We start from the raw sequence: 27,603 nt of genomic DNA on the forward strand, positions 1-27,603 counted from the left end.
TCAAAATATGATTGGAAGATACAATTAGTATATCAGGCAATATACTACATTCACTTATTTTCTTTGAGTCCAACAATTAGTATATCAGGCAATATACTACATTCACCTTTCTTTCTTCTATGACAGGTAAAGAAATTACTCCGTACTTAATATTGTAAAGTCTTCACATTTATAATTTATCTTTACTATCTACACTTTACTTTGCCAAATTTATTAGTCATACAGACATTACTACTTTGTATATTTAAATAATTTTCATTTTCCACAATACGGAATATATATTTTTTATTGGTTGGGACAATTCAATGTGCTATATATATAAGGAACACTTTTGTATTCAATTATCAATATCTGTCAACTTAGGTTCAATGTATTTGAAAGCTGAGTTATTAATTTCACAATGGAAAATCAAGCTAGGTTGAAATGGTACGTAGGATAACCATATTACCATACTCCAAACTTAATTTAATTGACTTTTTCCAAAAGCATTGCACTAGTCAAACTTTTCTTTGAGTGCGTGCACTTTTAAGATACACATTCTAATTCTTTGGGTATATATTGAAATAAAATGTAATGACTTGACTTGTACAAGCATATTTAATTATTATTAATTAATCATGTTTTATTACCGAGAAAGTTCATGAAAAAATTACCTAGACATAATGTTATTTTCTTAATTACTTTTCAAAGATATACTCCCTTTGTATTTTTACTTGTTTCATTTCTCCATACACAGTGTTTTAAAATAAATAATATAGTGTAATAAAATATGAAGTAGGGTTAATTGGTGTACCGGTGAAAGATAAAGTATGATAGTTGAAATAAGAGAGAAACTAGATGGAGATATTAAAGTATGATATTTGGAATCCATTAGGAAAAAAAATAAATTAGTACAGTAGTAAAAAAAAATCTTTTGGATATTGTTGGAATAATAATCTCAATGAATAGATTATTAATTGATGTAATTTTTAAGGAAAATGATAAACATAACCCTTAAAGCTATGGATAAGTCATAAATTCCCAATTGATAAGAAGCTCAAAAGGAAAAGGTTGAGAAAATATTAACATTTATTACACCCATCTGTGTGTGATTTTGCCATAAATTCCCAACTTAAGTCAATTTTGGGAAGTTTATTTAATGATTATACATAGCCCTAATGGCTACATATATATCATTACCCAATTTTTAATTATATATTGCTAATTAAAGATATTATTGGTCAAAAATTAACATTAATATACGTGCACATATGAAATCAATTTAGTAATTTTCACAAATAACTAATTATACCGTTGTACCACATGCATGATGCATTGTATGTATAATCAAGGCTATTGTGTGCCTAGCCCATGCACTTGTACCCTATTAATTACAGAGTATATAAAGATTAATCTATTTAGTAATATCTACATATAACCGATTGACTCTAGCTACCTTGTAACATGGTGTTATTGGACCTTGTAAAATGGTTAACGATGGAACGAAATCCTCAACTTGATCTTGTGATTTTTTAAGTTGAGAGATCAGACATAAACTTTCATACTAACTCTAAGCTAAGCTTGTGAGGTTAGGAGTTATCCCTCAAAATCATCCAACTGTATCATACGAATATAATTTACGTGTTACTTTGTACAATATGATAGAAAGATAACCAAATTTGAATAATTGGGGCATAAATAAGACATACATTAGTATGTACTATGTAGTGGGACATATTAAGCATGCATGCAATTTCAAATCCATCGTCATTTTTGGAGGCTTAGTGGATTAGGGAAAATGGTAGGTAAAACATGTACAAATTAATGAGCTGGGATTTTGAATGGATTAGCTTAGCCACCGACGCCAAACTTTTAGTGATAGGGTTATTTGGTTATTCTTCTAGCTACATATAGTAATAACATCTTTTTCCCCTTGTTTTTTTGTTATAGTACTTAACTTTTTCGAAACTTTTATTGACTTGTATTTTATCAATATAACATAATTTACTCAATAAAAATATGAACATTATTTGGTATTTGGTTAATAAATGTTCATTAGGGTAAATTAAACTCACGTTAGTTACTATAACATTTGACAATATAAAACTCCAATATATAGTTAAAAATTGTATGTTAGTCATCTGATTCCTCCTTAATTACTCCATTATTTTATTAAATTATTATTTAACACTCCTCTACTATGTGGAAAAGACTCACATACATGTGACTACTATGGGAGACTCTTCTAAATAGCAATAATTAATGAAGGATGGAGAATATCTTACCTTACTTTTCAATCATATACGCTATAAGCCTATAATCAATACAATCATATCATCTCTTTGTCAAAGAAAAAACAAAATCAATAATCTCAATCAAATAAATAATTAAATTATGATATACTTTCTTTATATCTATTTATCACTTTCGACCGGTATACATATTTTGTAGAACTTTGATCAATAATATATTTAATATAGTATAAGTTTAACTTTCAAATTTGTGAAAAATATACGTAGTAAGTTAGTAATTAATCCGCCTACTTATATATATATAAAAAAATAATATGTAAATAGCGTAAAACTCAAACAGATGCACTTACTTAATTAGATACAGAGGGAACTATATTAGTTATGATCTAAGTAACAACTAAGACTATTAGTGTAGTAGTAGGAATTAAAGCTAGGAATTGAATATGAATGAGGTGAGGTCATATCATACAAGAAACGAAACTACTCAATCGAAAATTCCTTTAAATGAATGATTGTGATAAATGAGTAATGAGTTGGACTAATTCCAAGGTAGATGTTGGCGGGCCGACGGGCACACACAAAGCTGGCCATGTGCGGTTCGCTTATTTTCCCTTTTTTTTTTTACTCTTTCCAACCATGAAACTTCACGTACCTTCTAATTTTTGTTTCGATCGTACACTTTTTTTTTTTTTTTTTTTTTTTTTTTTTTTTTTTTTAACAAAAAACATAAAATAAGAAATTCTTAACTTTTTCCTTATTTCTCATTAAGTAGCAACTAAATCTACCAACTCATCTATCTTCCTGCATCTTTTTTATAACGTACCAACAAAGTTTTGCATGAAATTTGTTGGAACAATAACAGTTAGTTGTTGAGTTAATTATTCCTTTGCACTCTTTTTGTTCTACTCGGTTGTTATAAAGTTTTATTGAAGGTACTCCTAAATCCTTATACTTTTATGTAGTAGGGTGAGGAAAAGCAAGTGAAAGATGCCTAAAATTTAAAAGATCGAATGATTATAACGAAAAAATGGACAGAATTATACGAGTAATATTAAAATATGGTATTCAATGCAACTATGCAAGTATATATCTATTATATACAAGATTAAAACATGTATATTGTGTGGTATTTTGGTAATTTTGTTAAAAAAAATTATGATACTTTGGTAAATTTATTGATGGAGTTTATTATACAGACAAATGTTAAACCACTTTCAAAACATTGTTGCGTCAATTTTGACATATGGAGGCCGACCAATTTTTTTTTTTTTGTGGGGTTAATGTCAATGTGGACATAATGATAATCAGTTACTACTTACTAGCTTACTACTATACTAATTTATTGCACTGTATATATAAATGTGGTATTGATCTATTGGTGCTTGAAGTTAAGTGTTAATTCAATTTTTTCTTGGTGAGAGGTTGTAAAATTATGATAGGTAGTAAGTATGGGGATTTTATTGGGGGTTTTAATTATTAAATTAAATAATCATAATTTCACTACATACAAATACAGAGTATATTCCCTAAAAAAAAAAAACCGAGTATATAAAATAGTTGTCAGTACATTACAATACTCCATAATTCCATATTATACATGCCTTCATGGAAAGATGAAAATGCTTCAGACAAGTTTAACATGGATTATAATTTTTTTAAAAAAAAGTTTAACATGCATTAATATAGCAATATTGTAATGTACAAATAAAAGCATAAAATTACAATCATATTTATTAAACTTCCTGTTTCTGATTAGATCAATCACATGATAATTGAATAAAATAAAAGCATTCTTTCAGTAAAATTACAATCGTTGTTACAAATAATCATCGTATATTTGCCATGTCCTCTTTTCAATTTTGTACAAGACTTTACGCATAAATAAAAACAACTTGTACGATGGCATGAGAGATTGGATTAGGAAGGGATGGAAGCAGTATGATATGGGGCTAAAATGTGAAAAAGGAAGAATGGATTAGGATCTAGGAGGTAAGAAGTTGGAATCAAAGGATATGATGTGAGAGCGAGACGCAATCACAATTCACAAATCACATGGCATGAGCGAATGGGAATGCGGTGGGTGAGGCCAATGATGAGCCCACCATCCCATACATGAAGACATTTGAGACAATTCAAGCTAATAAGGTTTCTAATTCCATCAAATTCAACGCCGATATCATACGTGGCTAACCCTTGTTTATTTTTTTTTGTGTTATCATTACTAGTGATTAGTGAAGTGAATGAAACACCTTTTTATTCTTCCCCTTGTTTCGTGATTTTGCTTATTTGTTGTTTTTATAGCAAGCATTACCAATTACTATTACTAGTACTATGGAAAGGTAGAAAGTACTACGCAGTTGTCAATTCCAATTTTCAGATAAATTCTTCTTTAATAAAGAAAATTTTGTTAAAGACATCAATATTTTCTTTTTAAAATCAAGCTAGAATATCAATGGATGCCATCATCTCATTCTAATAAAATTGAGAATAACAATATAACATTCTAAGAATATGACCAATTTTGGTGTAATATATTTATGAGTAGAATATATATATGAAGCACTTTGATATTTTTGCTTGATTTGGTAAGTATGAAAAAGTAGGAAAATAAGAGGACATACGATGACTCTAAAAATTTGAATAAAGTATAGAGAAAGTATTATTGATAACGAACCTAACAATAATGTAATTTTCATGTAGACATCCATTATTAATTTATTATTATACATAAACGATAAAAAATAAGTATTAGCTAATTAGTAGAGATGGAAATGAGAGAGTAGGGCTCAAGTAGTAGATACGACATACAAGTAGTTAATAAATGAGAGGCATTAAGTCAATTTAAAAGCAGGCCACTTAGAGAATATCCAGGCCAATTCAATTAGTCTCTCTAATAATCTCAACCTCTCTTTGTCTTACCCTACCTTAATTAGCTAGCTACTTGTTTCTATCAATTCACCCTCCTTTCATATTAATAGCTAGATAGCAACCATATATTATTACTTGGTTGCTTTATACATAATCACTCCTCTTTGATTTCATTTGTACATTTCATTCATCACTTTCACTTCCAACCATGACTTGCTCTAAGGATCAAAAGGTATTACCTCCATCTCAATCTTGTTTCTTTTTAGTTTGTATATAAATACATTCTAATTAATTAATTTGATTATTTGAATGTATAATATGTTGATCGATCAGGTAACAACAATGGTGTTGAAGGTTGATCTTGATTGCTGTCAATGCTACAGGAAGGTTAAAAAGGTTCTCTGCAAATTCCCTCGTGAGTCTCTTCCTTCAATTCATTCCTCATTAATAATATCATTATACTGATCGATAATTGTCTGCATGATTTAATTAATAAGTAATACTGAACTAAGTTATGTGATTTGATTTGATGACAAGAGAAATACGAAACCAAATGTTCGATGAAAAGAATAACACGGTGACCATCACCGTGGTTTGCTGCAGTCCTGAGAAGATCAGAGACAAACTTTGCTGCAAAGCTGGCAAATCCATTAAGAGCATCGAGATCAAGCCTCCCCCCAAGCCTACTCCCCCAGTAGTCCAGCCTGACAAACCTAAGCCTGTTCCCGCTCCCGCTCCTGCTCCAGCACCAGAGCCTCCAAAGCAGCCCAAGGCCGCTCCGGCTCCTGCTCCTGCTCCAGCACCTGAGCCTGATGAGAAGCCTAAGCCTGCTCCCGATCAGAAGCCGCCACCGATGCAAAAAAACGGCTCTAAGAATGGCTCCAAGAAATCCGACCCAGCACCTGAGGCAGCTCCGAAGGCAGCTCCAAAGGCAGCTTCACCAGCAGAGCAAGCACCTAAGCCTGCGCCTGCAGCTCCAGCACCAGCACCCGCGCCAAAGCAACCGGAGCCACAGGCCCAATGGGTGCCTGGCTATCCACCAGCAGGTCCACCACCACAGGCATTTCCGGTAGCGATGTGCTGTACTCCTTGCTACGAAGGCAGGCCCGGTGGGCCATGTTATGGGCCTGGGCCCGGGTACCCGTACGGTTACTACGGGCGACCATGCCCACCCCAACCTTACTGCGCTAGTCGCTGCGATTATTTCAGCGAGGAAAATCCTTCAGCATGTTCTATCATGTGACCTGTTTTTCACCGAACCTCTTAATTCATTCCCTCTTTAAAACGTTTGCTTATTGGTACCTCTTTTTTTTTTTCTTTCTGGGATGGGTTAATTAATTGCACATCTATAGGTTACTTACAGTTTACAGGCTTATTTTCATGTTAATATAGAGATTATACCAATTTTAATGATAATAATAATATAAATAATAAGGTTGTTTATTAATAGAGACTTTGTTTAAGGGGGGTATTACACGTTTTCTGTGCACTAAATTAGTGCGCTAAATTCAATCATTCATCTTTACCTTAATGAATCAATTGCTTCAAGGTGTACGTCCTCATTTTTTATATCTTCCTCTCTTGGATCTGTTAATCATTTCTTTTCTTTATTCCTTTTCATACTATAATTATATATAGCAAAATTAATGAATTCATCGGATCCAAGTATCAACACCGTTAACTATTTTTAAAAGTTGAATTAATATTAATTTTTATAAGAGTGAGATTCTCGCTATAATATAGTCATGTATAGACATCACCTTGCTTTATTTTCATAGTCTAAAACATAAGATACAAATAAAAGGTACTCAACTTTATTTTTAAAAATAAAAAAAATAAAATTGAATTGTTGGTATGATGAATAAAAAGTTGGTACTAAATCCAAAAGCTCAATGTATTTAATGTCATCTTTGACGAAAGAGGTAATTGGGAGGATAGTATGTGTTTAGGCTTTTTCCACAAGAGTGACCTTAGTCCCAAAGAAACTAATAGTGCAAGTTGTGTGTGTCAAGGACCATACATAAATTAAATGAAATAAAAATGTACTATAAGGTGATATGAATTGGATTTTGTAACTAAGTGCGACTTTGCTGTAATAACACAACAAAGGGAAATGAAAGCAATTATAAAGTAACGATCAACCACCATTTATTAGTAGGTCTAGATCTTGATTGCGAAAGTAGTAAATTAGGTGCACGAACAGTGAGGAAACTAATCTTTTTTTTACTTATGATTCACTTATTTCTCCTTTTCACTTTTCTATCTATGTTCTCATACAACTTTCTATATCTTTTATTTGGTGCAAAAGCATTGATTTTGATTTTAAAAGCAATTTGGTACTACATTATTTGTCAAAGTTATATTTATACTTTGTCTAATATCCAAAGCAATTATATGCCTGTGTTTAAAGATTTAATCATCTAAAAACTTAATCTGTTTCATGTAACCCCTAAAAAATGATTAACTAGTGTATAGCCCGACCATTGCACTGGGTTACTACTTTAATTGAATTATGTAATTATTGTATAAAATATTTTTGGTGTCTTTTTTTCTTTTTAATTAGTCTTGTGATTTTCAATTATATACATTTACTTTCATATTTATAACATGGTTGCTAATTGACTTAAATGGTCAAATAAACATTTTTTCTTTTCTACAAGAGGTTGGGTGTAAAGGTTTATAGGTTATATTCAAGATTTGAAAGTAGGCCTTGTTTTGTTCACCTTATTTCAAACTTAATAAGTTCAAATAAGTTGTGATAATGGTTAATTAAGGCTACCAAATTCAATTTATAACTAAAATAAGTTCAGATAAGATCAGGTGAATAGAACACACCCGTAATTTTGTTGTATCATCATTTTTCTGAATTCTTCCAAAAAAAAAAAAATATGTGCACTAAAGTACATAAAGTCATCTAATTGCTGGATGAGTCCCATAAATTTTCTAAGGGAGCATAGTACAAGTGTACAACTGTACAAAAGTGAAAGTGTTATTGATTTGAGATGAAACATCTTAGTGTTGATCTCCCTAGTGTTGTACTCACTTCCGTCTTATGTAACAAGATGAGACCGCATAGCGCAGTGGATTAGCGCGTTTGACTTCGGATCAAAAGGTCGTGGGTTCGACTCCCACTGTGGTCGAAAGATCTTTTTTATTAAGGTCCAGCCTCATTGTGAATTGGTGTTCTCTTTATATTTTGGTACAATTTCATCCGCAGGTCCAACTACATTGGCCTCCCTGCATGCAAAGCATATCCTGCAAATATAAAATGTCACTTTAATAAGAGTTATTTCTCTATTAAAAAAGAAAAGGGAAAAAATAAGAGTTATCTCGTACATTAGCAATACCAATGTATATTATAATATGTAGGAGTAGTTAATAAATAAGTTGAGGTTCAAATATAGTCTAAGCTTGTTTTGTTTTTCTTTGTTTATTTTTGTTTTTGCTGTGTGGGTTTGGTTAGTTTATGTTTTGCTACTTTTTAAGGGCTTGCCCTTCTCTTTCACCAAAAAGAAAAAGAAAAAATTGCCATACAGATAAGCGAATGCATGTGACTTGCCAACGGGTCTCGTGAATCGTGATAAAATGTTCCATGTATGAAACCTGGATGGAATTGCAAGTCAATCTTTCTTCCATGTGTCAACATCGTGCCAAATTTTAAAAATCATGTCAATACATAACCTAGCTCACCAATGTGCTTGTCATATTGATTTGGGCCATGTCAATACCACCATGTTGGAATTAGTTGTGTTTACATGTCTAAGACAAAATCGTGCCAGATGTATTTTTTTTTATCATGCATCTCCTAAAACAAGGCCGTATTTGAGGCAGGGCAGCCGGGGCGCCTGCCCAGGCCCACGGCCATAAAGGGCCCCATTTCGCTGAGCCTTAGAGTCCACAGGATCAGCTAATATAACTAATTCATGTGCTCATGTGAACATAGTTCTTTGTTGGCCTGGTGGTGGGATGATGCTTAAGAATTCCCTTCCATTCATTTTGGTTGACGGATCGAAATCCATTCATTTACTTTTTCTTTTAAAATCACCTTTTATCTTGTCACATTACTCGTCTCCATTATCTCTTATTAAAAAAAATAAAAAAAAAATTATATTTTCACCAAAAACCCAATGAGATTAGATATGAAACACAAGATAGAAGAATCATTCAAACATTTAATGAACAATATTTATCAAGTCGCTCTACCTTTTTAAAATATAATTGCGCTCCAAATTTTTGCTATAAGGAAAAGACTGTATATTTCAACCAACAAAAAAAAAAGACATTTGTACTTAATCTGATTTTTGGGCAAAGTATTGTAATATGAAACCGAGAGAGTATAAATAGGGCCCCAATATCTTACTTCGCCCTAGGGCCTCCGATATCTCAGAAACTGCCATGTCCTCAATAAAGGCAACTCATTGCTTAATACGGACAATATCATGTCGTATATTGTCGTACTTACACCGTGCCTATAACCTTTTCATATTGGATAGTCGTGCGAGCCATGCTTTAGGGCGGGCAAAACAGTGTCATTTATACCTCTAAACTAGTCCAATAGCCTATGCAGCTATTTTTCAATATAATTCCATAAAATAAAGGGTGCATATGGAAGTTGGACGAATGAAGATTGAGGAAGCTACAAGCTAACCTGATAAGGCCTCGGCTATGCAAATTTGCAGTGTTACTGAATTCAGGTGAAGATCATTTGCACAGAAATAGAATGGCTTCTCTTTCTGATTATCAAATCCTTCCCTCTAAATTTCAACACCTCACCCCCTTTTCTTCTTCTTCAACCTTTCGCCTTCCTCTCACTCTCAAACCCAATTCTCTCTCCTCCCATTCTAGGCTCTTCCTCGTCAAATCCTCTCAACTCTCTCTCAGTGACCCACTTCAATATCACCCCGATTCTTCCAACCCAGATACCCGAAAAAGCTATATATGGGTCAACCCCAAAAGCCCAAGAGCCGCTCAGCTTCGCAAACTATCATACGATTCAAGGTACTCTTCTCTTGTTGAAATTGCTCATTCTTTAGATTCATGTGATGCTACTCATGAAGCTGTGTCTAAGGTTTTGTTTGGTTTGGGGGAAAATGTTGTAGAACAGGATGCTGTTATTGTTGTTAATAATATGAAAAACCCAAATACAGCTTTATTAGCTCTTCAATTTTTCCAGAATAAGGTCAGATTGGTTAGGGAAGTTGTGTTGTATAATGTTACTTTGAAGGTTTTGAGGAAAGGTAGGGAATTAGATAGGGCAGAGAAGCTGTTCGACGAAATGCTTCACAGAGGTGTTAAACCTGATAATGCTACCTTTTCTACTATTATTAGCTGTTGTAGATTGTGTTATTTACCCCATAAAGCTGTTGAGTGGTTTGAAAAGATGCCGGATTTCGGTTGCGAACCGGATGATATTACGTATTCGGCTATGATTGATGCCTATGGAAGGGCAGGGAATGTGGATAGAGCATTTGCTTTGTATGATCGTGCGAGGACCGAGAGGTGGATGATAGATGCTGTCACATTCTCTACCTTGATTAAGATATATGGGAAGACCGGTAATTTTGATGGGTGTTTGAATGTTTATGAGGAAATGAAGGCTCTTGGGGCGAAGCCTAACTTGGTTATATATAATACATTGCTAGATGCTATGGGGCGTGCCAAAAGGCCCTGGCAAGCCAAGATTATTTTTAAGGAGATGACAAACAATGGGGTTTCCCCGAGTTGGGGGACTTATGCTGCTCTTTTGCGTGCCTTTTGTCGAGCTCGTTATGGTGATGATGCCCTCAAGACTTATAAAGAAATGAAAGATAAAGGACTAGAGCTCAATGTTATTCTTTATAACTCACTTTTAGCAATGTGCGCTGATCTAGCTTATGTTAAGGAAGCAGTACAAATCTATGAAGAGATGAAGAGTTCCGGGACCTTCCAACCAGATAGCTGGACATTTTCGTCTATGATAACAGTATATTCATGTAACAAACAAGTTGCAGAGGCAGAGAAAGTGTTAAATGAGATGGTCGAAGCTGGTTTTGAGCCTAATATCTTTGTTCTTACCTCGCTTATTCAATGCTATGGGAAGGCCAATCGAACAGATGATGTAGTGAGGACTTTCGATAGGGTCTTGGAATTGGGTATAACTCCTGATGATAGGTTTTGTGGCTGCCTTTTAAATGTTATGACACAAACACCAAAAGAAGAATTGGATAAGCTCATAGAGTGCATTGTGAAGACTAATGAGAAACTTGGCAATGTGGTGAAGATTTTGTTGGAGGCTGAAACCAGTGAAGAGCATTTTAGAGGGGCTGCATCTGAACTCTTTGATTCAATTAGCACTGATGTAAAGAAGGCTTATTGTAATTGCTTGATCGATTTATGTGTCAACCTTAATATGTGGAATAGAGCTTGTGAGCTTTTGGATCTGGGTCTCACTTCTCAAATATACAGAGATTTACAGTCCAGAACTCCCACTCAGTGGTCTTTGCACTTGAGATCTCTTTCCCTTGGAGCTGCTTTGACTTCACTACATGTTTGGACGACTGACTTGGAAAAGGCCGTTGAAAGTGGGGAGGAGCTTCCTCCGCTGCTTGGTATCAATACAGGACATGGAAAGCACAAGTACTCTGAAAAAGGATTAGCAGGTGTAATTGTTGCTCATCTGAAGAAACTTAATGCCCCATTTCATGAAGCTCCAGATAAACTTGGCTGGTTTCTGACAACGAAGACTGCAGCACAATCATGGTTAGAGTCTCAAAAGTTCTCTGAACAAGTTTCTGGTTAGGCGCTCCTTGTTCGTTTCCAAATTTTTGTGGAGGGATTTGTCATTTTCAATTGTCCAAGAGTCATAGTAAGTATTCTTCTTTGCATCTTATTTATTTATTTATTATTCGTAGATGATTTCTTTTCATATAGAGTTGGTTTGTTCTCCTGGCATGATTTTTCAACAGTTGTGTGTCAAATTGCCATATATAGTTTTAAGGCCTAATGAGAAAAGTATTAAGAATACTTTTTAATGATTCAGATGATGCTGGAATTATTTTCTGATTCATAATTCAATTTAACTAATCTTAATTTGATAGTCAAAATTTTAAAAATTTGACTACAATCAGTAAAAGATGTGGACTTTTACTTGTGAACAGAAAGAGTGTATAATTTAAGCTACATGTGACATGAGAGTATGAGACTGAACTTTGTTTAACACTCTACACTACATAGTGCAATACTCTTAAAAGGAAGAACAATTATCTATATTGATAGATAGTTAAAAGGATATAAGGAAGGCATAAAAAATTATTCATCAACACCAATAAGAAATTCATCTACCTTCCTAATCCAATAAAATGGCACAGTAATTATACTTTGTATAATATTACCCTCATACAAAGGTATAATTTACTTAACTATCTGTTAGCTTTGATTAGGATAAGTTGATACTATGTATCTATTTCCCTGGCTATTAAGAGGATTTGCCATGGATAGACTACTTACTTCCATCTTGTACGAGATGGTTGAATGGACTGTTAAAAAAATAATAAGATGAAGGCACTAAGGCAGCCTTTTGCTTGCACTTAATAACAATCTGAATTCCAAGGAGGGCAACCTACTAGTAGTCTCGCTTTTTTCGATTGATAGCGTCTAAGTTAAGAACAGTGTTTGGTAGTCTCGCTTTTTTCAATTGATAGCGTCTAAGTTGCATCTACTAGTAGGTTCCCTTGTTTCTCTGCCTTTACCTTTTATGGCAGTGCAAGGAATCAATATAGCAAAAGGTACGCCGTTAGAGTGAGTGCGCTTTACTAATAGAATCATGGGGGAAGGGCATGTTAGTCATAGTCTATTAGTAGTAACTTAGGGAAAAAGCTAGAGGTTTGTTAGGAGGGATTTCTTATAGATAGGTCTCATTAGGAGGAATAAGGACATGTTGAATATTGAGTGGTTTGTTATTGGGACTTGGGAGAGAGTGAGCCACTTCAAAGCTCATATAGAATTCACCTCTCGAAAGTGGAATTATCTTTTGATTTATTGTAATTCTCATCTTATCAATATAATCATCATTTCCTTTTTAATTTTCTGCCATTGTTAGAGCTGTCAGCTATGTCAGTTCCTAAGTAGTCCTTAACCTATCCAAAGACCAAGGTCAGCCTGTCAACCAACTTCTTGGGAAAATGTACATAATAATTCTTATATCATAGATACTAAGATATGGAGTTGCATTATGAAATTAATTTGGGGTTTTGCTTTGAGTATTAAACTATAATTAGAGATTTCTCTTATATTCTGTAGTTAATGAATTTGCGATACTCAAAAGATACATCAAAAAATGGTTTGAATTTGGATCTTCGAGGAGAGGGCTAATATTAATAATGGATCAAACCAAAAGGTGTTGATTTTTGTCAAATGGTAAATGATTAATGTTTGTGGAAAATTTGTTGCTTGGTGTTTCAACTTCTCTATTTGTGTAGTGGAGGTTGAGTGATTTATTTTGAGCACCATTAGCTGAGTTTTTATTTGTAGAACAAGCGCATGAAGGCAATGTTGAGTGGGGGCAGCTCTCCTCTATGTTTGGTCGATCCTATGAGTTTTTTTGAGCCCTACTATGGTATATAGCCTCATAGGTGTCACCTTCCTATTTCTGCCTGTTTATATTACTGATAATGCATTGGGAGATTTTTCCTCCATTTTATATACAGAGTGCGAGTTATTAAACATTCTAGAAATTAAAACCTTATTATCCTCTTAAATGTTTCAAACATGCTGTTTGTTCTTTCTGACTAAGACCTTGTTTTTACTGGCATGTGAATGCAAGCTCTTTTACTATTTCTAGACTAGCAGGCTACATTTGGAAATTGAAAATTAGTATTGACAATCAGATTTCATTTGAAAGTTGAGAACTTGTTTCATTAAATTTCTATATAGAACAATACTGAATTGAAAGCTTTCCCCTCTAGTGCACATACCATATGCTAATACTTAGATGAATACTTAGATTAGTGGCACAGGCAGCTTAGAATTTGCTGCCAGTTCGTTTTTAAGGGTCTCTCACTATCACAATAGGGTCATGACTGTGGTTTAGGGAATTTTAGTGTCTCTAGTTGAGAGCCTATCAGAACTACTGTTGATAACCCGAGCTTGAGGAATTGCCTTTTTTACCCAATAGGAAGAACCAGGACAGGATCTTAATGACTTCTTAATATGCTTTTCTATGCCAAATAATAATGGTACATGAACCTTAGTCAGCCTTAGTTTTTAATACTTCAAGCAACTATCTATCGTGTTCTTTGCTATGAGGTTGGTGTTGTGGTAGTCCTACTAGAGATGGGTGACATTGATTTAGTAGCTAGTACTCAGGGATTGCATTGGAGCTTTTTGGGACATGTTCATGAACATGGAGGCTCAAACTAGGTCTGGCACTTGGCACTTGGCACTTTGGCAGTGACAATATCAATATGTGGAAATGAGAAAGCTGTTGAGGCATGTATAAAATATTGGAATCGGTTTTGTTGTTAATTCACTGTATGCGTATTAGTCGCTGTGTCACAACAGAGGACCTTTACTTTACCCTATCCCAGGTAGAATCTTGTTCGAGGCATTGTTCGGAAGGTAATGCTATACAATGATCTACAAGCTAAGGTTATTTATCTGACATTTTGCATCCCTAAAGGAATAATAGTTCCATGCACTTTAGTTGATCACATCTTGATGACATGGAAACGCAGCAAATACATTACATCCTATGCTTCAACCAACAGTGGGTCAGAGACTCTTCTTACTGTTCAGTGCTATGCTGAAATTGGCTGAAACCATTCGATCAATAATTTGGTATAGTCTGAGCTTCCTGCTCTTCAACGAGAAGTAGGTTTTTATTGTCTGACACCCCCGCGCCTTTTGGTTTCCTTAGGGTTGAAGCTTTGATATGATGTCTAATATGGCTTCATAAAAGGACTAGTAAATTTGCTGTGTGCTCAAAATATATATGTAGTACTTATGTTACCTGTCTCTGTTGGTCCTCTTTTATCTTCCATCTGCCATCCTAAAGGAAGAATAGGGAACTGTCTGCTTTCTTCTATTACTCGTAATTCTTTACCCTTTGTAATATGGGGTTCCTTTTCATATCAGTCTGCTCTTTCTTGCATCATTACAATAACTCAACACCATAATATCTTCCTGAGTGTAAATAAATAAGATTACAAGAGCCTTCATATAACAAGAGTTCAACTGGAAATGAGGATTTGTTTATCTAAGATGTTAGAGAATCAGGTTGTTGACAAGGTGTATGAGTAATATTTTGTTCACTGATAAGACATTATGCTAAGTATGACAGGGTTATACATTTTTAGATAGAATTGAAACATCTGGATTTGTGTTTTAGGGTAATATTCAAGGTTCTGGTTCAATTTTTCGATAGTATGCGTGAATTGAGATCAAAATTACCGTTTCCTGTGGCTATTGAGGGACCAACTTCACTGATCTGGACGCTTCCATCTTCTGGATTGGAGTAACACTTTTTTAGTGACCATTAAGTTGTAGTTTTATGAGTTGGTGATCGAATTTGTGAAGGAAGAAGTTGAGGCAAGCTCTATACTGCGCTATGAAATGATACAAGTAACATTCATTATTAGAAATGAGGAACATGTACATATGTACAGGAATCAATGAGATGTTTCTACTCTTAATATTAAATTAGGGTTGTGATGAAGCACAATGCTTATTGGAAGTTGCTCTTAAGACTCATGAGTCAAGGTTGAACTATTAGGGTAATACCTGAGTTGTCAATTTGTCATAGTTGTCAGTTAGTAATTCTGTACGATTATGAGCCTGGCTGTTAACTGGATGGAAGATGACCTTTGTTTTTTTTTTTTCCCCTCTCTTTTAAGAACTTATTATTGTTTTTGTTTTTAGAAAAAAATAAACAATACAATCGGTTAAAAAATTACTCCATCCATTCTACTATTTTTATTTTCAAATTATACTATTGTTAATTTTGGCCTGTCCTTTAATATTTCTCATGAATGAAAATGTCATTCTACCCAACCAATAAGATGTAGGTTTCTTAAATCAATTTCTTAATCTTATTCTTTCTTTTCAAAATTTCATATTCCATGTAATGTGGGACTCCTCACTATAGTTATCAAATTATTATCTTTAATTAGTAGATTACTTTCACACTATTTATCAAAAGAACTCACTCTCTCCTACTATTGCTTGGCTTATAGAATAATATATAATAAGCCTAATATGCTCACATGCTGGTTCTCTTAAATGTCATGCCTTATTTGATCTTAGAATGGTGTTCAACTTATCATCTACTGGTAATATAAGGTTATCCTAGACTTCCTAGCTCCCTAGACTTCCATGTAATGATCGAATGTAGTTATGTTTTAACTATTCAGGTTTACATTGCCTCTAGCTATATTCATTAATAAGTAAATAGAGTTTTGTACTTTAGTCAGCCGTAGAACCATGTTACCTGAATAAATGTTGTGGATTTATCCTTAACCTCCATTGTGATGGTGGTTTCTGGAATATCTTTTGTTTTGGAATGAGCATTTCATTTCAAATGCTGGAATTGGCCAAATTGAGTTTTTTTGGGAAAACAAATAATATTTGTGAAAATTATAATAATAGTCGTATGAAATATTACTACCAGAATGTTTTAATGACTATGTACTTCATAACTGACATATATTTCTCCAAGTAATAAATACTTTATTTTTGATATAATATAGTATTATCAACATTTTTTTTATTTATCAAATTTTATGTTTTTTCTCTCTCAACCGAATTTTGCATTCGCTCGGTTATGTACATTGAACACCAATGCTGCAGTTGACTTGTGATATTTTAAATTTCTTAAATTTTTTATTTATTACATCCTCAATTTTCTTTTTATATTAAGATAAAGCTGCTATTTAGAGATGCAATAGCCAATAACCTCCAGGGCGCTTTTCAAAGCTAGAAGTGTTCACATCAGGAAGACCCTGTATAATAGGAAGACAAGGAGCAAGTGTGCATAAACAAATCCTTAGTTTATTGTCTGAACGTGCAAGCCCACATGAGTGAATTGACCTGATCATGTGTAGAATGTTTAAAACCCAATATAGTAACCAGCAAGGTGGCCTGCACGTTATGCTGCCGCCTGACCTGCTTAAACTAAGAACAAACTCTATATAAGTCTTGTTGTATGGGTGTTGCTGTCATTTTATCATTAGTCTTTTCCTCAATAATTACCATGGGTAACTGCATTCAAGTTATATTGTCTCAAAAGGGAGCATTTAGCTCTAACAAGCTGCAGGAATTTGATGAACCTAAATGCTATGCAAAGGTTCACCCAATACCTGCTCTCGCCTTAATGCCGTTGGAAGGCAAGACAGAAAATCTAGTGAACCCCCCAATCCCTCCAATGATGTCAGCTGATGATAGTTCCAAACGCAAAACTGTAAAGATTGTGTTAACTAAGAAACAGTTGGAGGAGTTAGAAGTTTCTGGGAGTTGCTCAAAGATATGAAGGAGTTAGAAGCTACTGGGACTAATGTGCAGTTTGCGGAGAGTTTCTGGGAGAAGGATCGAAAATCGAAAAGCAGGTGGCAGCCATCACTTGCTACGATCCTAGAGTAGGTACATTAGAGATACCTTTTTTTGTAACTCGTTTTTATCCATATTTTTAGTGTTGGATAAATTAGATGCAACCCAGTTTTCCTTGGACCTCTGATTTTGCTCGTGTAAAATCTGTCTGGAAAATGAGAGGTGTTTTGTCTTTCTAGGGCTAATATAAGTGTTTTAGGTTTTGATGTTCTATGTCTGTTTTATTCCTCCCTTCCTGTCATTCATTACTCAGTGACTTAGAAAGAGGTTGTTTTGTTTATCAATTCAGTGGACAAAGCATTTTTCTGTAAATCATAGAACTCAGACAGGAAATTTATACACCATGGCATGCAATGTAATCTCACTCCTGAAGGCGTTATGCATTTGAAATGTTTACTTGTAGAAGGTCTTAGACTCTAAGGTTAGAGACTTCTTTTGTTGGATGTTCTCCTAGTAAGAGCCAGCAGGCTTAAGAAACCCTTGAATAGTTTTGTGAGAAGTCTGAGAACACATTTGAGGTTAAGCTGACTAGCTGTGTGTTCATGCATGCATATGTGTATCGTCACTCTATCAGAAAACATATAATCACTCAAATTTTAGATTTTTTAGAGCCTTGCTTGGATAGGAGCCTCAGGCACTATGATGTTGCACCAAGTTTATCTTTGGATTTCCTTCTGTTCCCAATAGATTATTGATCTGACTTGGGAGAATGGAGTAAGCTTCAGGGTTTGGATAAAGTAACATGTACTTGTATTTCTGATATGCTAACATTAATAAAATCAAAATTCACAAAATCATACTGTTTGAGTTGCTTCTTAGCTTCAATCTATACAAAAATTACATTTGAGGCTAGCTGTTATGAGTTGCAACTCAATAACATTCTTCACAAACATGTACACACCGAGGAAATAAAATGTGCAGGAAATCCCCATCCCTTGACTTTTCGAGCTCAAGGAGTTGCAAAACTGATTGAATGGATTAAGATTTTGTGACCCTGCAAAATAATCAGAAATTCAATAATTCATGACAAATATTAGAAGTTAAGAACTACATATTTCTAATTGAGTTGATGCTATCCACAATAGTTCAAGACCTTTTGAGAATAATCAAATAAAAGAGAAGGTGAGATTGAAGTATCACCGTTTAAGGAAAGCTTTGCTCCAATTTTTCTTGTTTTCATCCTTTGAAGCGGGTATTATTGCCTTTTGCCCTGCTGATGTTTCTTTCTTTGCTTTTCTTGCCTCCACTTCTATGGCTTTGGTCAGTGTATCAACCTTCTTCAGGAGAATCTGTCAGGCAATTTTAGCTGGTAAACTTATTTTCTTCACAGAGGAAGGAAAGGCAAAACCTAAATTCAGCAATTCAATTACCTTGATCTCTTCATCTTTGGAATCTAAGCCATCATCTTTTGCTTGACAAATCTTCCGTAAATTGATAACCTCTTTTTGAAGCCTATCGTATAAAAACCCTGAAACTGCATCTTCACTCCCTATTTCTTTGCTTTCCATTTCCCCTTGAACTGCAGAATTACTATCCTTTGTCAAACCAGTATTCACGTCAGTATTTGCTACTAATTCTGAGTTTTCCTTCCCAAAACGGTCTGTATTGGTAGTCTTAATTCCCCACAAGCTTCTCTTGGCTATATTCTCTTTTGAATTATGGTTCTCCAAACTATTTACTTTCTCCAACCAAGGTTGGTGAAGGGGAGAGCTCCTGCTGTTGATCACTGAACCTCTTGGCTGCGATGAAGATCTCTTCCTTGGTCCAGTATTGTTTGATACAAAACCCAGGATTCGATTAGAATTTGTGTTTTTTGGTGTGCTCTCATTGCTTGAAGCATGCTTTAGGCCTTCTTCCAGAGTCTTCAGCCTCAGCTTGAATTTTTCCTGAGGTTATAGTTCGGTCAAACAACAATGATTAATGAATCCCCCCCAGGGGGTGGGGTGGGGGGTGGGGGGTCATGATGCAAAGACGGGCATGTACCTTCAGCTGTGCTTCTGCCTTCGCTGTTCTTTCAGCCACAGCTAGTTTGTCTTTTAAGCGCTGCATCTCAGCCTGAGTAGCATATATTTGCATTACTTAACTGGAATTATATATTTGATAAGAGCTCCATGTTAGTAGTTGCGTACCTGCAGGACCCTACGCTCTTCCAGCCATTGCTTCACCGGCATTACCTTATCATTTTCATCTTTCCATTCGTTAGCAACAACAGTTGCCACCCTGTTTGCTGACACCCTAGCCCGTGCAAGTTCCCTCTCGAGAGTTCTCTTCTCCTCCTAAGTATCAGCAAGAACATTTTTTGATTATTAATTACACCATTTAGTTACCTTGGGATTAAGCTAGTTTGTATATCTTTACAGTTAACACAGAGTTGAGAGCAATTGTCACCTAATTAGGTCATACCAGCAAATCAAGTGCAAAGATAAATGAAAGCTTCAAACATAGGTGAAAATAAGATGCAATTTACAATACTGTACTCTTTTAGTCAGATTAGACTTCTTTTAGATGTATTATTAGACTTACATTCAGCTCGGAGATTTTGCGTTTGTATTCTCTAACAACATTAGCAGTAGCTCCACCAGCCAAAACGGCCTCCTCAAGTTCCTGAATGGTCTGGCTTAGCTTTTCAACCTCTACAACTTTCAGACGGTTGGTCTTTTCAAGTATTTTATTCTCCTCCAGGCAGATTTCTATCTGTCTCCTTAACTCAAGGTTTTGGTTTTGTACATCCTCAACTATAAAAGCCCTTTCGAGGGCACTCCTCAAGATTTTCTCAGTCTCAAGAAGAGCTGTTTCTTTTGACTTTGTAAGACGCTCCATAGCTTTCTTATCCTCTAGTAAAGAGGCAATCTGCCAATAAAGATAGATCTTAAACTCAATCAACTATCTTGCAGTCAATCTGTTGATTATGAAAATTATTTATATATCAAGTAGTACCTCATTTTTGTACATTTTGATGTCAGCTTCAAGAGGAGCTATGATCGAATCAATTGGTATGTAATCATCATCCTTTTGGTTTGTGTGTAGCCTCCTAAGGGCTGCTTCGGCTGCAAACTGTGCAGCCAAAGCATCCTTCTTCTCATCAGCTAATTTCTTCATCTCTAGATTCTGCATTTGATCAGTTCCCAATATACATTCATTTTCACTTATTTAGTTCTTTCACTCGCTTCCTTGCACTTATATGAAACCTTTATTAACATCAGAAAGTAAGCATAAATACCTTTTGTTGCAGGGCGTTCTCAGTTACTCTCAGTTTCTCATCCAACTTGTCGTAATTTGTTTTGAGCTGTACAAGTGATAAAGTAAACAGAAAGGGAATGCATGATGCATATAGACTTAGCTGAAGATCATGAAAAACTACCGCAGGAATAAAATTAATAATATGACAAAATTGTTGGAGTGTAATATACCTCATCTAGAGCCTTTTCCTTATGTGCTTGAGTTGCTCGCAAGGCCTTAATCTCATTTTGTGCAGCACATAAATCATTATCTTTCTCTAAAGCCATGTTTAAAACCCAAAAAAAAATGTTGGTTATCAGACATAGCTAACCAAATGCATTGTTTTAAGGAAGTATAGAATAGGTTCTTATATAATCTGTCAAAAGCAATAGTTAGTTATTGACGACTTCATCTGTTGCATTTTTTATTCTTAATGCATCTTTAAACAGCGATTTCTGAGTTTCCTAGATACTTACATCTTAACAGACTCTTCTTATATTGCTATGGAACTTAAATGCATGTAGGCTATATGTTGCATGATTTAATAAAGTTACAGGTAATACACATCTTAGAAGTTCTGACACTGATATTAAGGTGATTAATCAGGATCAGTTTGTTACAAATTCTGGTTGTGTGAAGTGATTGAAAAATGTGTGTTACGCTTCACCTAATTAATGTCACTAAAATAGAATTTTCTTTCATCTTCATTGGCAGAAATAACTACTTTTTGAATGAGGAAATCACTTTTCATTTGTATAAAATTGATCTTGTACCTAAATTTTAACATTACCTGTAGTCTAGTCGCAAATCAAGTACTGAGAATTAGGAATGAGAGATGTGATTCGACTCAAGCCGAAAGGATCTAGGGATCAATTCTCATGAGGAGCATGGGGTGGAACCCGTGGGGGGTTGGGGGCTGGATGGCCTATTGGATATTCATGCTTGGGCCTACGTACCAGCCCCCCACCCCCCACCCCACAAAAAAAATGGCTAATGAAGTACCAAGCAGGTTAGATGATATATCAGATCATATTAGTTAAAATGCTATGGAGGGGTCATACAATCACATTCTCATCATTCTTTGCCAAAGATATAAGCAATCCAGGCCACCCCAAAACAAAATTACAAAACTTCTAGAAAAGTCTTTTGCTTCCACATTTGTCATGTGTTGTGCACTATTACTCATAAAGTGAGGAATTAAAATGGATCTCCTTCCCATATTCCCTTTTCATTATTATGAGATAAAGTTGGCAATGGCATCTGCGATCATAGACCAACAGTGGACTATGGCTAATTTCTAGATTGTGATTTGCAAAGACTAACACGATATGAAGGAATAAAACCTAATTATTTTACTTGTATAAATAATTAATAAATAAATGGTTAAAATGGCACATTATATGGGTCAATACGCTTCGCATGACACAACCTATGTGAGTTGTGCTGCATAGAACCAAAATGTGTTGCATACTTGCATGACTCAATCTAATTTGACCCACTATTTGAGAGTCGTGATACATGGTTACATACTTTTATACTTTGTACTGTATTTCACTAGAAAAAAACATATGCTTTATAATGGTTTTGGAAAAAAAATCATTACTCTTAATTGCATATACAATTTAATTAGATAGTTTATGTCGCACTTTATATTAAATGGTAGAAATATTGTGAGAATAACACATTACAAAAAAAAAAAAATTTATTTTAAAAGCATTTCATATCCTTCATAGTTGTAAGAAGTTTCTTTTTAGAATTTTTTTAACTAGGGAAATTAGTAAATACAGATATCTTTTACTGTATTGGGGAGGTTTCTAAGATAATAACCCTTGTAATGTTGTAATTGTCAAAATCCTCACATCTTTGAGATGGGGTATATCTCCTCATCCCCTATTTGCCCAAATGCTCTTTTATTATTATTTTTACTACGAAATAAAATGAATTTCTAGAATAAAAATAAATGTCTCATCTCATTAATAACTTATGACAAATAAAATTGTGAATATCAAACCCGGCCCCCAAACGTATATAACAAGCAAATAAGGTTATGAATAGAAACACACCTTTAAGCTGATTTTGCAAGTGGTTAAGCTCCAACACAACAGGGTCAGGTTGAGGCTGAGAAATGAAGCTAAGGTCTTCCATTCCTAACATCATTATTGTATGTAACTTGGAGAAAATAAATTATGTATGAAATATCAAATATGTAATGTGGAAGAGGGGGCTTAATATAGTTGGGTACAAAGGGGGGTAGCTCAGGAGAAATCCATGCTTTTAAGGAATTATAATTAATCGGTGGCACCAAATAATTTCTTAAATTCCTTTTCTTTCCCCTTCAAAACCTTCATTTTCCTTTCATAATCTATCCTTAATCACATTATAAGCCGTTAAACCAGCCTTAATTCCTCCTCTTATGATAGTAACCGTTACTACCCCCTTGTGATATGCCATGGTATAATTCAATTCTCTCATCATTTCTTTTATCTTCTACTATCATATTCTAAAATAATATTTGGATTCTTAAATTCTCGCAAACCAAACAACTTCTAGTATCATATTACCTTTGTTTTGAGAGTGTTAATCACTCCTACTCAATTTCACGTTTTTCTCAATTTATCTTCATTTATTTACTCACTTCAAAAAATTCAGAGTTTGTGAATTTATTTACGATTAAAAAGTGTTTCTAGGAACGCCTAATGTGTCAAACAAAACCCTTCATTACGCCACGTCACTCACTTAATTTATCATGACACTGTGTGGCTCACATTTAGCTTTCATATGTTTCTCATTAATTCTATAACTGAGTGTCTTACCACCAAGTTACGTGATATTTTGTGTTATATTTTGAATGAAAATATGGATAACAAATTTTATTACAAGAAGATTGAGTCCTAAATTAAATTTAAAATGTATATTAATGATCAACCACAAGTAATGACCTAGGGCATCGCCCAGGCTCAAATACTAGTTATAATATACAATCTCGTTAGAGTAGAATATGTTATATACACCTTGGTGCACCATACACCCAACTAATCCAAGGTTAATTTTCCTCTATATTGATGATTAAAAAAAAACAATCATCAAAATGAGATTAAAATACCCATGGGTATACGGTACACCCGAGTGTATATAACAAGCTCTCCGTTAGAGAGCCTCAACTTCGATTTGAGTTCAATCATTTTTTTTTTATCAAAAATCTTTATCCTCTAACGTGGGCCACTAAATACCCTTCCCTTTTCCAAATTTAGTGTAATAATCAGAACCCAAAGTTGCAAAAATGTAATGGACTGTGAGTTATGACTAAGTTGATGAATAGAACATATATTTGCTTAAGCGCTAAACCTTCCTTAAACCATGCTTTGTTATTCAACCATTAAAATGACATTAAATCAAGGAATAATGAAGAATCCTTATGATTCTTTTGTTGGTTATTGATAGATTTTGTACTGAAGTGGCTTAAAAGTCAAATTAAGAAAAAAACAAATACATGAAAAATTAAAATTCTCTTCATCTTTACTTGAAAGTATAAGTCATAAATGATGATGTATTTTGATTAAATTTACATTGAAGATAAGAACTACTTTACTTAAGCCATTTGGCAAAGCTCTAACAGAAGTTTCCAATCTTACCAATAACATTAACATCCCCATTATATGTAATAGTGGCCCAAAACTATCTACATCAAATATTTGATGTGATTAAGAGTCAACAATGGGCTTTGATTAAGAAATTGGGCTTATGTAGCTAATTAAGATTAATTATACTCCAAATAGAATAATTTATGATAACCAAGAATTGAAAGGGACTTCTCCAATAATGGCGGTCAAGCTTGTTTCCTAGGTGCCTCTATTAGTGATATAGGTTAGGTAAAACTCGTGTCACACTGATAATTAGCAATTAAGCCTTAATTAGATGATCTTTTGTGCTTAATTATAATTGTCTAGAATCATCAACTAACCAGATTGGTTGTAGTTGTAGAAGTTAAAAGAATGAGAAACCTTGGCTTGATTGTAAAATTCTAATTATGATTACATATATTCCGGATATGAGTTGCAGTAAAGGCCTGGTAATACTTAATTATATCGTGTACCCAAAATCAGTCTTGCGTGACATCAACTAATATTGTCACGCACATGTAAAATGGAACACATTCACACGGCTGTCACAGGCTATCAGCTGCCCAATACTATGTGCTTGTAGATTCATCTAGTTTAATTTGTATTTCTTATTGATCAGCTTTTATCCATCTTTTAATATAACATAAGCTTGAGGCAAGGTTTGCTCTAATTATTGGTGGCTGCTTACTATAACCTACACTAATTCTTGTAGAAGAACAAATTCTTCAAGGTGGGTTTTGCCTGTTTGTAACTTAATTACAAGTCATCGTATGCACAACAAAGCCAAACGTCGAATATAACATGGCCACCAGGCTACTAGCATGTTATGTGTTAAAACCGAGCCATTAGCTTAGAATGACAGTTAGCAAAGAAGGCAACCATACATTAAGTAGGTGATTACTAGGGTCTATCATACTTCGTATATATAAGCTGCTGATAACTTCCAGACAGCAGAAATTCAGATAAAAGCTAGTATCCCAAAGTATTGAATGTTTTGTAGAAGCTACCTTTTTCTCACAAGTATGGAAATGCAAGAATGTAAGATTTTTCTGCTTGTGAATATATTCTGTTTCCATACCCTGTAAGATTAACCTGAATTTATTATATCAGCTGTTGTCAGGGTTCCTGAATCATCCACATCTAAATTCCTGAAACAGTCCATCAAAACGGTGACATCTTCAGCAGTGATCTTCTCCATCTCTTTTAGCTTCATTATAACGAACTCTGCAGCACTGTTATATAGATAAATACAGTAACTGTTAATAGCAACATCAACTATACTTGACTTGCAAGCATCAGTAAGCTTGAATTGAAGCAAGGAAACTAGTATTAGTGACTTGAATAGCGTAGATTTAACCCACAGATTAGACAGGGTTCACTAGTATCAGTATAAGTAAGTCGAAATGGATTATAAATTTGAGGATAAAGTAATCAACTAAATTGAATAAAACATTTTTAGAGATTAACTGATGAGATTAAAAACTTCCTCCAAATAAGTAGTAGTAACTCACCTCACGACGTTATCATTATCAAGATCAGCTTCCTCAATGTCAGCTAGTGTAAGCTTCCTGCTAAGAACCCAATCCAAAAAGGTCTTCTGCCTCCTCTCTGTATAAAGTTCAGTAAGGTAGAAAAAGAACTGAGCTAGACACATAGTGCTGCACAATATCCAAAACACAGCAAAAAGTCGTCCCTTTGCTGTGGCAAAGCTCTCATCCCCATAACCTAGAGTGGTGACCGTGGCACAAACACAATAGAAGGCATCAATGAGATCCATTTCTTCGTGTAAGGTCAAGAACAACGTTCCTGCAGTCATAAGCGATAAGAGAAGGATGGAGGCCATCACAAATTTGTATCTAGTCCTGTTGGTTTCCACGGGTACTACTTCAAGTATTTCAGCAGGGGGGACGGCCTTATCCTGAAGGTGAAAAGCCTTGACCACAAGTGCTTCATTCTTCTCAACAATGTATTCAGCTGCTCTGCTAAGAATCATACCAACAACAGCCACCCCGCTGAAAACAAACAAGCTGGCAAGCAGCTTGGCCAGAGTGGTAGCAGGGACAAGATCTCCATATCCAACAGTGGTCATTGTGACAATGCAGAAATAAAGGGCATCAACAACACCATTGGTTTTCTTGCCATCGAGCTGACCCCTAACTAAGACAAAGCAAATAGTTCCAACACTAAGGTACAAGGCCAATGCTAGGAACACATGAATAAGGACAGGTTTTTCATTGGGGCTACACGATGGTGGTGGAGGACTCGGATTATCATCATTATGGATGTTGACAATTGACTCTTTTGAGGGATTGTACTTTGTAAAAGGGGTGCTTTTGCTACGTCGAAATCTTTTCCTTGTTAAAGCGTTGTTGACATCTCCGGGTTCCTTTGCAGACTCATTGATGGAGCGCTCAAGTAATGGGGATTTGGCAGTGTAATGGCCGGCCATCATTCACTCAAGCACTAGTTTCCAACACCCTGCCCTGTGGAACACACACTAACTGATCATCAATAATGTCCTAGAATTGAATACGACGGCCAGTTAGAGAGTTCAAACTAAATGCATAAACTGACATTAAGTACTACAAAATGCAAATATATATCTATGTGCACCTAAGAAGATCTTGATTTTGAATAATGATGATATATATAGTATGAGTTGCATGAAATAAATGTAGGGAAAGAAATATAATCACCTTTTATGATGCTATTATGTAAATATTTGTTTTATACCCATTTTAAGAAGCTGAATTCTTTATTCCATGTTCTTGAGTGTAAATGCCCAGAAAAGTTAGAGAAGGAGATATATAAAAATCTGTAGTCCTATTATTGTCTTAGTGTTTTCTGTTTTGTTTTATTGTTATTGTTTTTGACTTTATAATAATACAAGTTGTTATATATTTGAGGGTATAAATTCTCCAAGTTGGAATTTTGTCAAACTTATGGGATACCTCATAATTCATCCCTGCTAATTGGTGGCAGACAATGGGGAAGGGCTTGAATTTGTGAGATATGGAGTTTATTGTCATTCTCACATTTACTAAAAATAACATCATAATAATGTCATGTATTTCGTCTATATAGCCCAA

The 27,603-nt window shown here is 34.5% G+C and overlaps 4 protein-coding genes and 1 non-coding gene across 8 annotated transcripts; 3 read left to right on the forward strand and 2 right to left on the reverse strand.

The window, feature by feature from the left end:
• The first annotated feature begins 5,063 nt into the window (after positions 1 to 5,063).
• Positions 5,064 to 6,668, forward strand: LOC110731214 (leucine-rich repeat extensin-like protein 3). Its single transcript, XM_021911055.1, has 3 exons — positions 5,064 to 5,331; positions 5,433 to 5,514; positions 5,639 to 6,668. Exons 1-3 carry the CDS (start codon positions 5,308 to 5,310, stop codon positions 6,340 to 6,342), a joined length of 810 nt encoding a protein of 269 aa, XP_021766747.1. The 5' UTR covers positions 5,064 to 5,307; the 3' UTR covers positions 6,343 to 6,668.
• A 1,497-nt stretch (positions 6,669 to 8,165) lies between these two features.
• Positions 8,166 to 8,239, forward strand: TRNAR-UCG. The gene has a single exon. It is a non-coding gene; the product is annotated as a tRNA-Arg (tRNA).
• A 1,418-nt stretch (positions 8,240 to 9,657) lies between these two features.
• Positions 9,658 to 25,710, forward strand: LOC110731215 (pentatricopeptide repeat-containing protein At4g16390, chloroplastic-like). 3 transcript variants are annotated; one of them, XR_002513270.1, is made up of 2 exons: positions 9,658 to 11,943; positions 25,625 to 25,710. XR_002513270.1 is itself a non-coding variant. In XM_021911056.1 (1 exon), the coding sequence occupies exon 1, from the start codon at positions 9,820 to 9,822 to the stop codon at positions 11,875 to 11,877; it is 2,058 nt and encodes a 685-aa protein (XP_021766748.1). In that variant the 5' UTR covers positions 9,658 to 9,819; the 3' UTR covers positions 11,878 to 12,116. The 3 variants fall into 3 exon arrangements, 1 of the variants encoding a protein (XP_021766748.1); XR_002513269.1 differs by lacking the exon at positions 25,625 to 25,710 and adding an exon at positions 20,908 to 21,042; XM_021911056.1 differs by lacking the exon at positions 25,625 to 25,710 and having other exon boundaries at positions 9,658 to 12,116.
• LOC110731216 (microtubule-associated protein 70-5-like) lies at positions 18,403 to 23,478 on the reverse strand. Its single transcript, XM_021911057.1, has 10 exons — positions 22,958 to 23,478; positions 21,086 to 21,171; positions 20,896 to 20,961; positions 20,613 to 20,783; positions 20,199 to 20,525; positions 19,805 to 19,951; positions 19,659 to 19,730; positions 19,046 to 19,561; positions 18,816 to 18,964; positions 18,403 to 18,669 (listed from the first exon to the last, which is right to left on the reverse strand). The coding sequence occupies exons 1-10, from the start codon at positions 23,049 to 23,051 to the stop codon at positions 18,654 to 18,656; spliced, it is 1,644 nt and encodes a 547-aa protein (XP_021766749.1). The 5' UTR covers positions 23,052 to 23,478; the 3' UTR covers positions 18,403 to 18,653.
• Positions 25,286 to 27,488, reverse strand: LOC110731217 (two-pore potassium channel 1-like). 2 transcript variants are annotated; one of them, XM_021911058.1, is made up of 3 exons: positions 27,211 to 27,487; positions 26,026 to 26,997; positions 25,286 to 25,746 (listed from the first exon to the last, which is right to left on the reverse strand). In XM_021911058.1, exons 2-3 carry the CDS (start codon positions 26,964 to 26,966, stop codon positions 25,602 to 25,604), a joined length of 1,086 nt encoding a protein of 361 aa, XP_021766750.1. In that variant the 5' UTR covers positions 26,967 to 26,997; positions 27,211 to 27,487; the 3' UTR covers positions 25,286 to 25,601. The 2 variants fall into 2 exon arrangements, with proteins under 2 accessions (XP_021766750.1, XP_021766751.1); XM_021911059.1 differs by having other exon boundaries at positions 26,026 to 27,488.
• Positions 27,489 to 27,603: the final 115 nt, after the last annotated feature.

The sequence above is a fragment of the Chenopodium quinoa genome, unplaced genomic scaffold, assembly GCF_001683475.1.
Source record: "Chenopodium quinoa cultivar QQ74 unplaced genomic scaffold, ASM168347v1, whole genome shotgun sequence".
Taxonomy (NCBI): Eukaryota; Viridiplantae; Streptophyta; class Magnoliopsida; order Caryophyllales; family Amaranthaceae; genus Chenopodium; species Chenopodium quinoa.

Bases quoted from the DNA above. Each gene is read 5' to 3' on its own strand.
- LOC110731214 (XM_021911055.1), top strand. From the start codon at position 5,308: ATGACTTGCTCTAAGGATCAAAAG. The intron at 5,332-5,432 runs GTATTACCTCCA...TTGATCGATCAG, and splicing joins CTTGCTCTAAGGATCAAAAG to GTAACAACAATGGTGTTGAA. The intron at 5,515-5,638 runs GTGAGTCTCTTC...TGATGACAAGAG, and splicing joins GGTTCTCTGCAAATTCCCTC to AAATACGAAACCAAATGTTC.
- LOC110731216 (XM_021911057.1), bottom strand. From the start codon at position 23,051: ATGATGTTAGGAATGGAAGACCTTAGCTTCATTTCTCAGCCTCAACCT. The intron at 21,172-22,957 runs GTGTGTTTCTAT...ACATGGCTTTAG, and splicing joins CTTGCAAAATCAGCTTAAAG to AGAAAGATAATGATTTATGT. The intron at 19,562-19,658 runs GTACATGCCCGT...CTATAACCTCAG, and splicing joins AGGCAGAAGCACAGCTGAAG to GAAAAATTCAAGCTGAGGCT.
- LOC110731215 (XM_021911056.1), top strand. From the start codon at position 9,820: ATGGCTTCTCTTTCTGATTATCAAATCCTTCCCTCTAAATTTCAACAC.
- LOC110731217 (XM_021911059.1), bottom strand. From the start codon at position 26,966: ATGATGGCCGGCCATTACACTGCCAAATCCCCATTACTTGAGCGCTCC. The intron at 25,747-26,025 runs GTGAGTTACTAC...TCTATATAACAG, and splicing joins GATAATGATAACGTCGTGAG to TGCTGCAGAGTTCGTTATAA.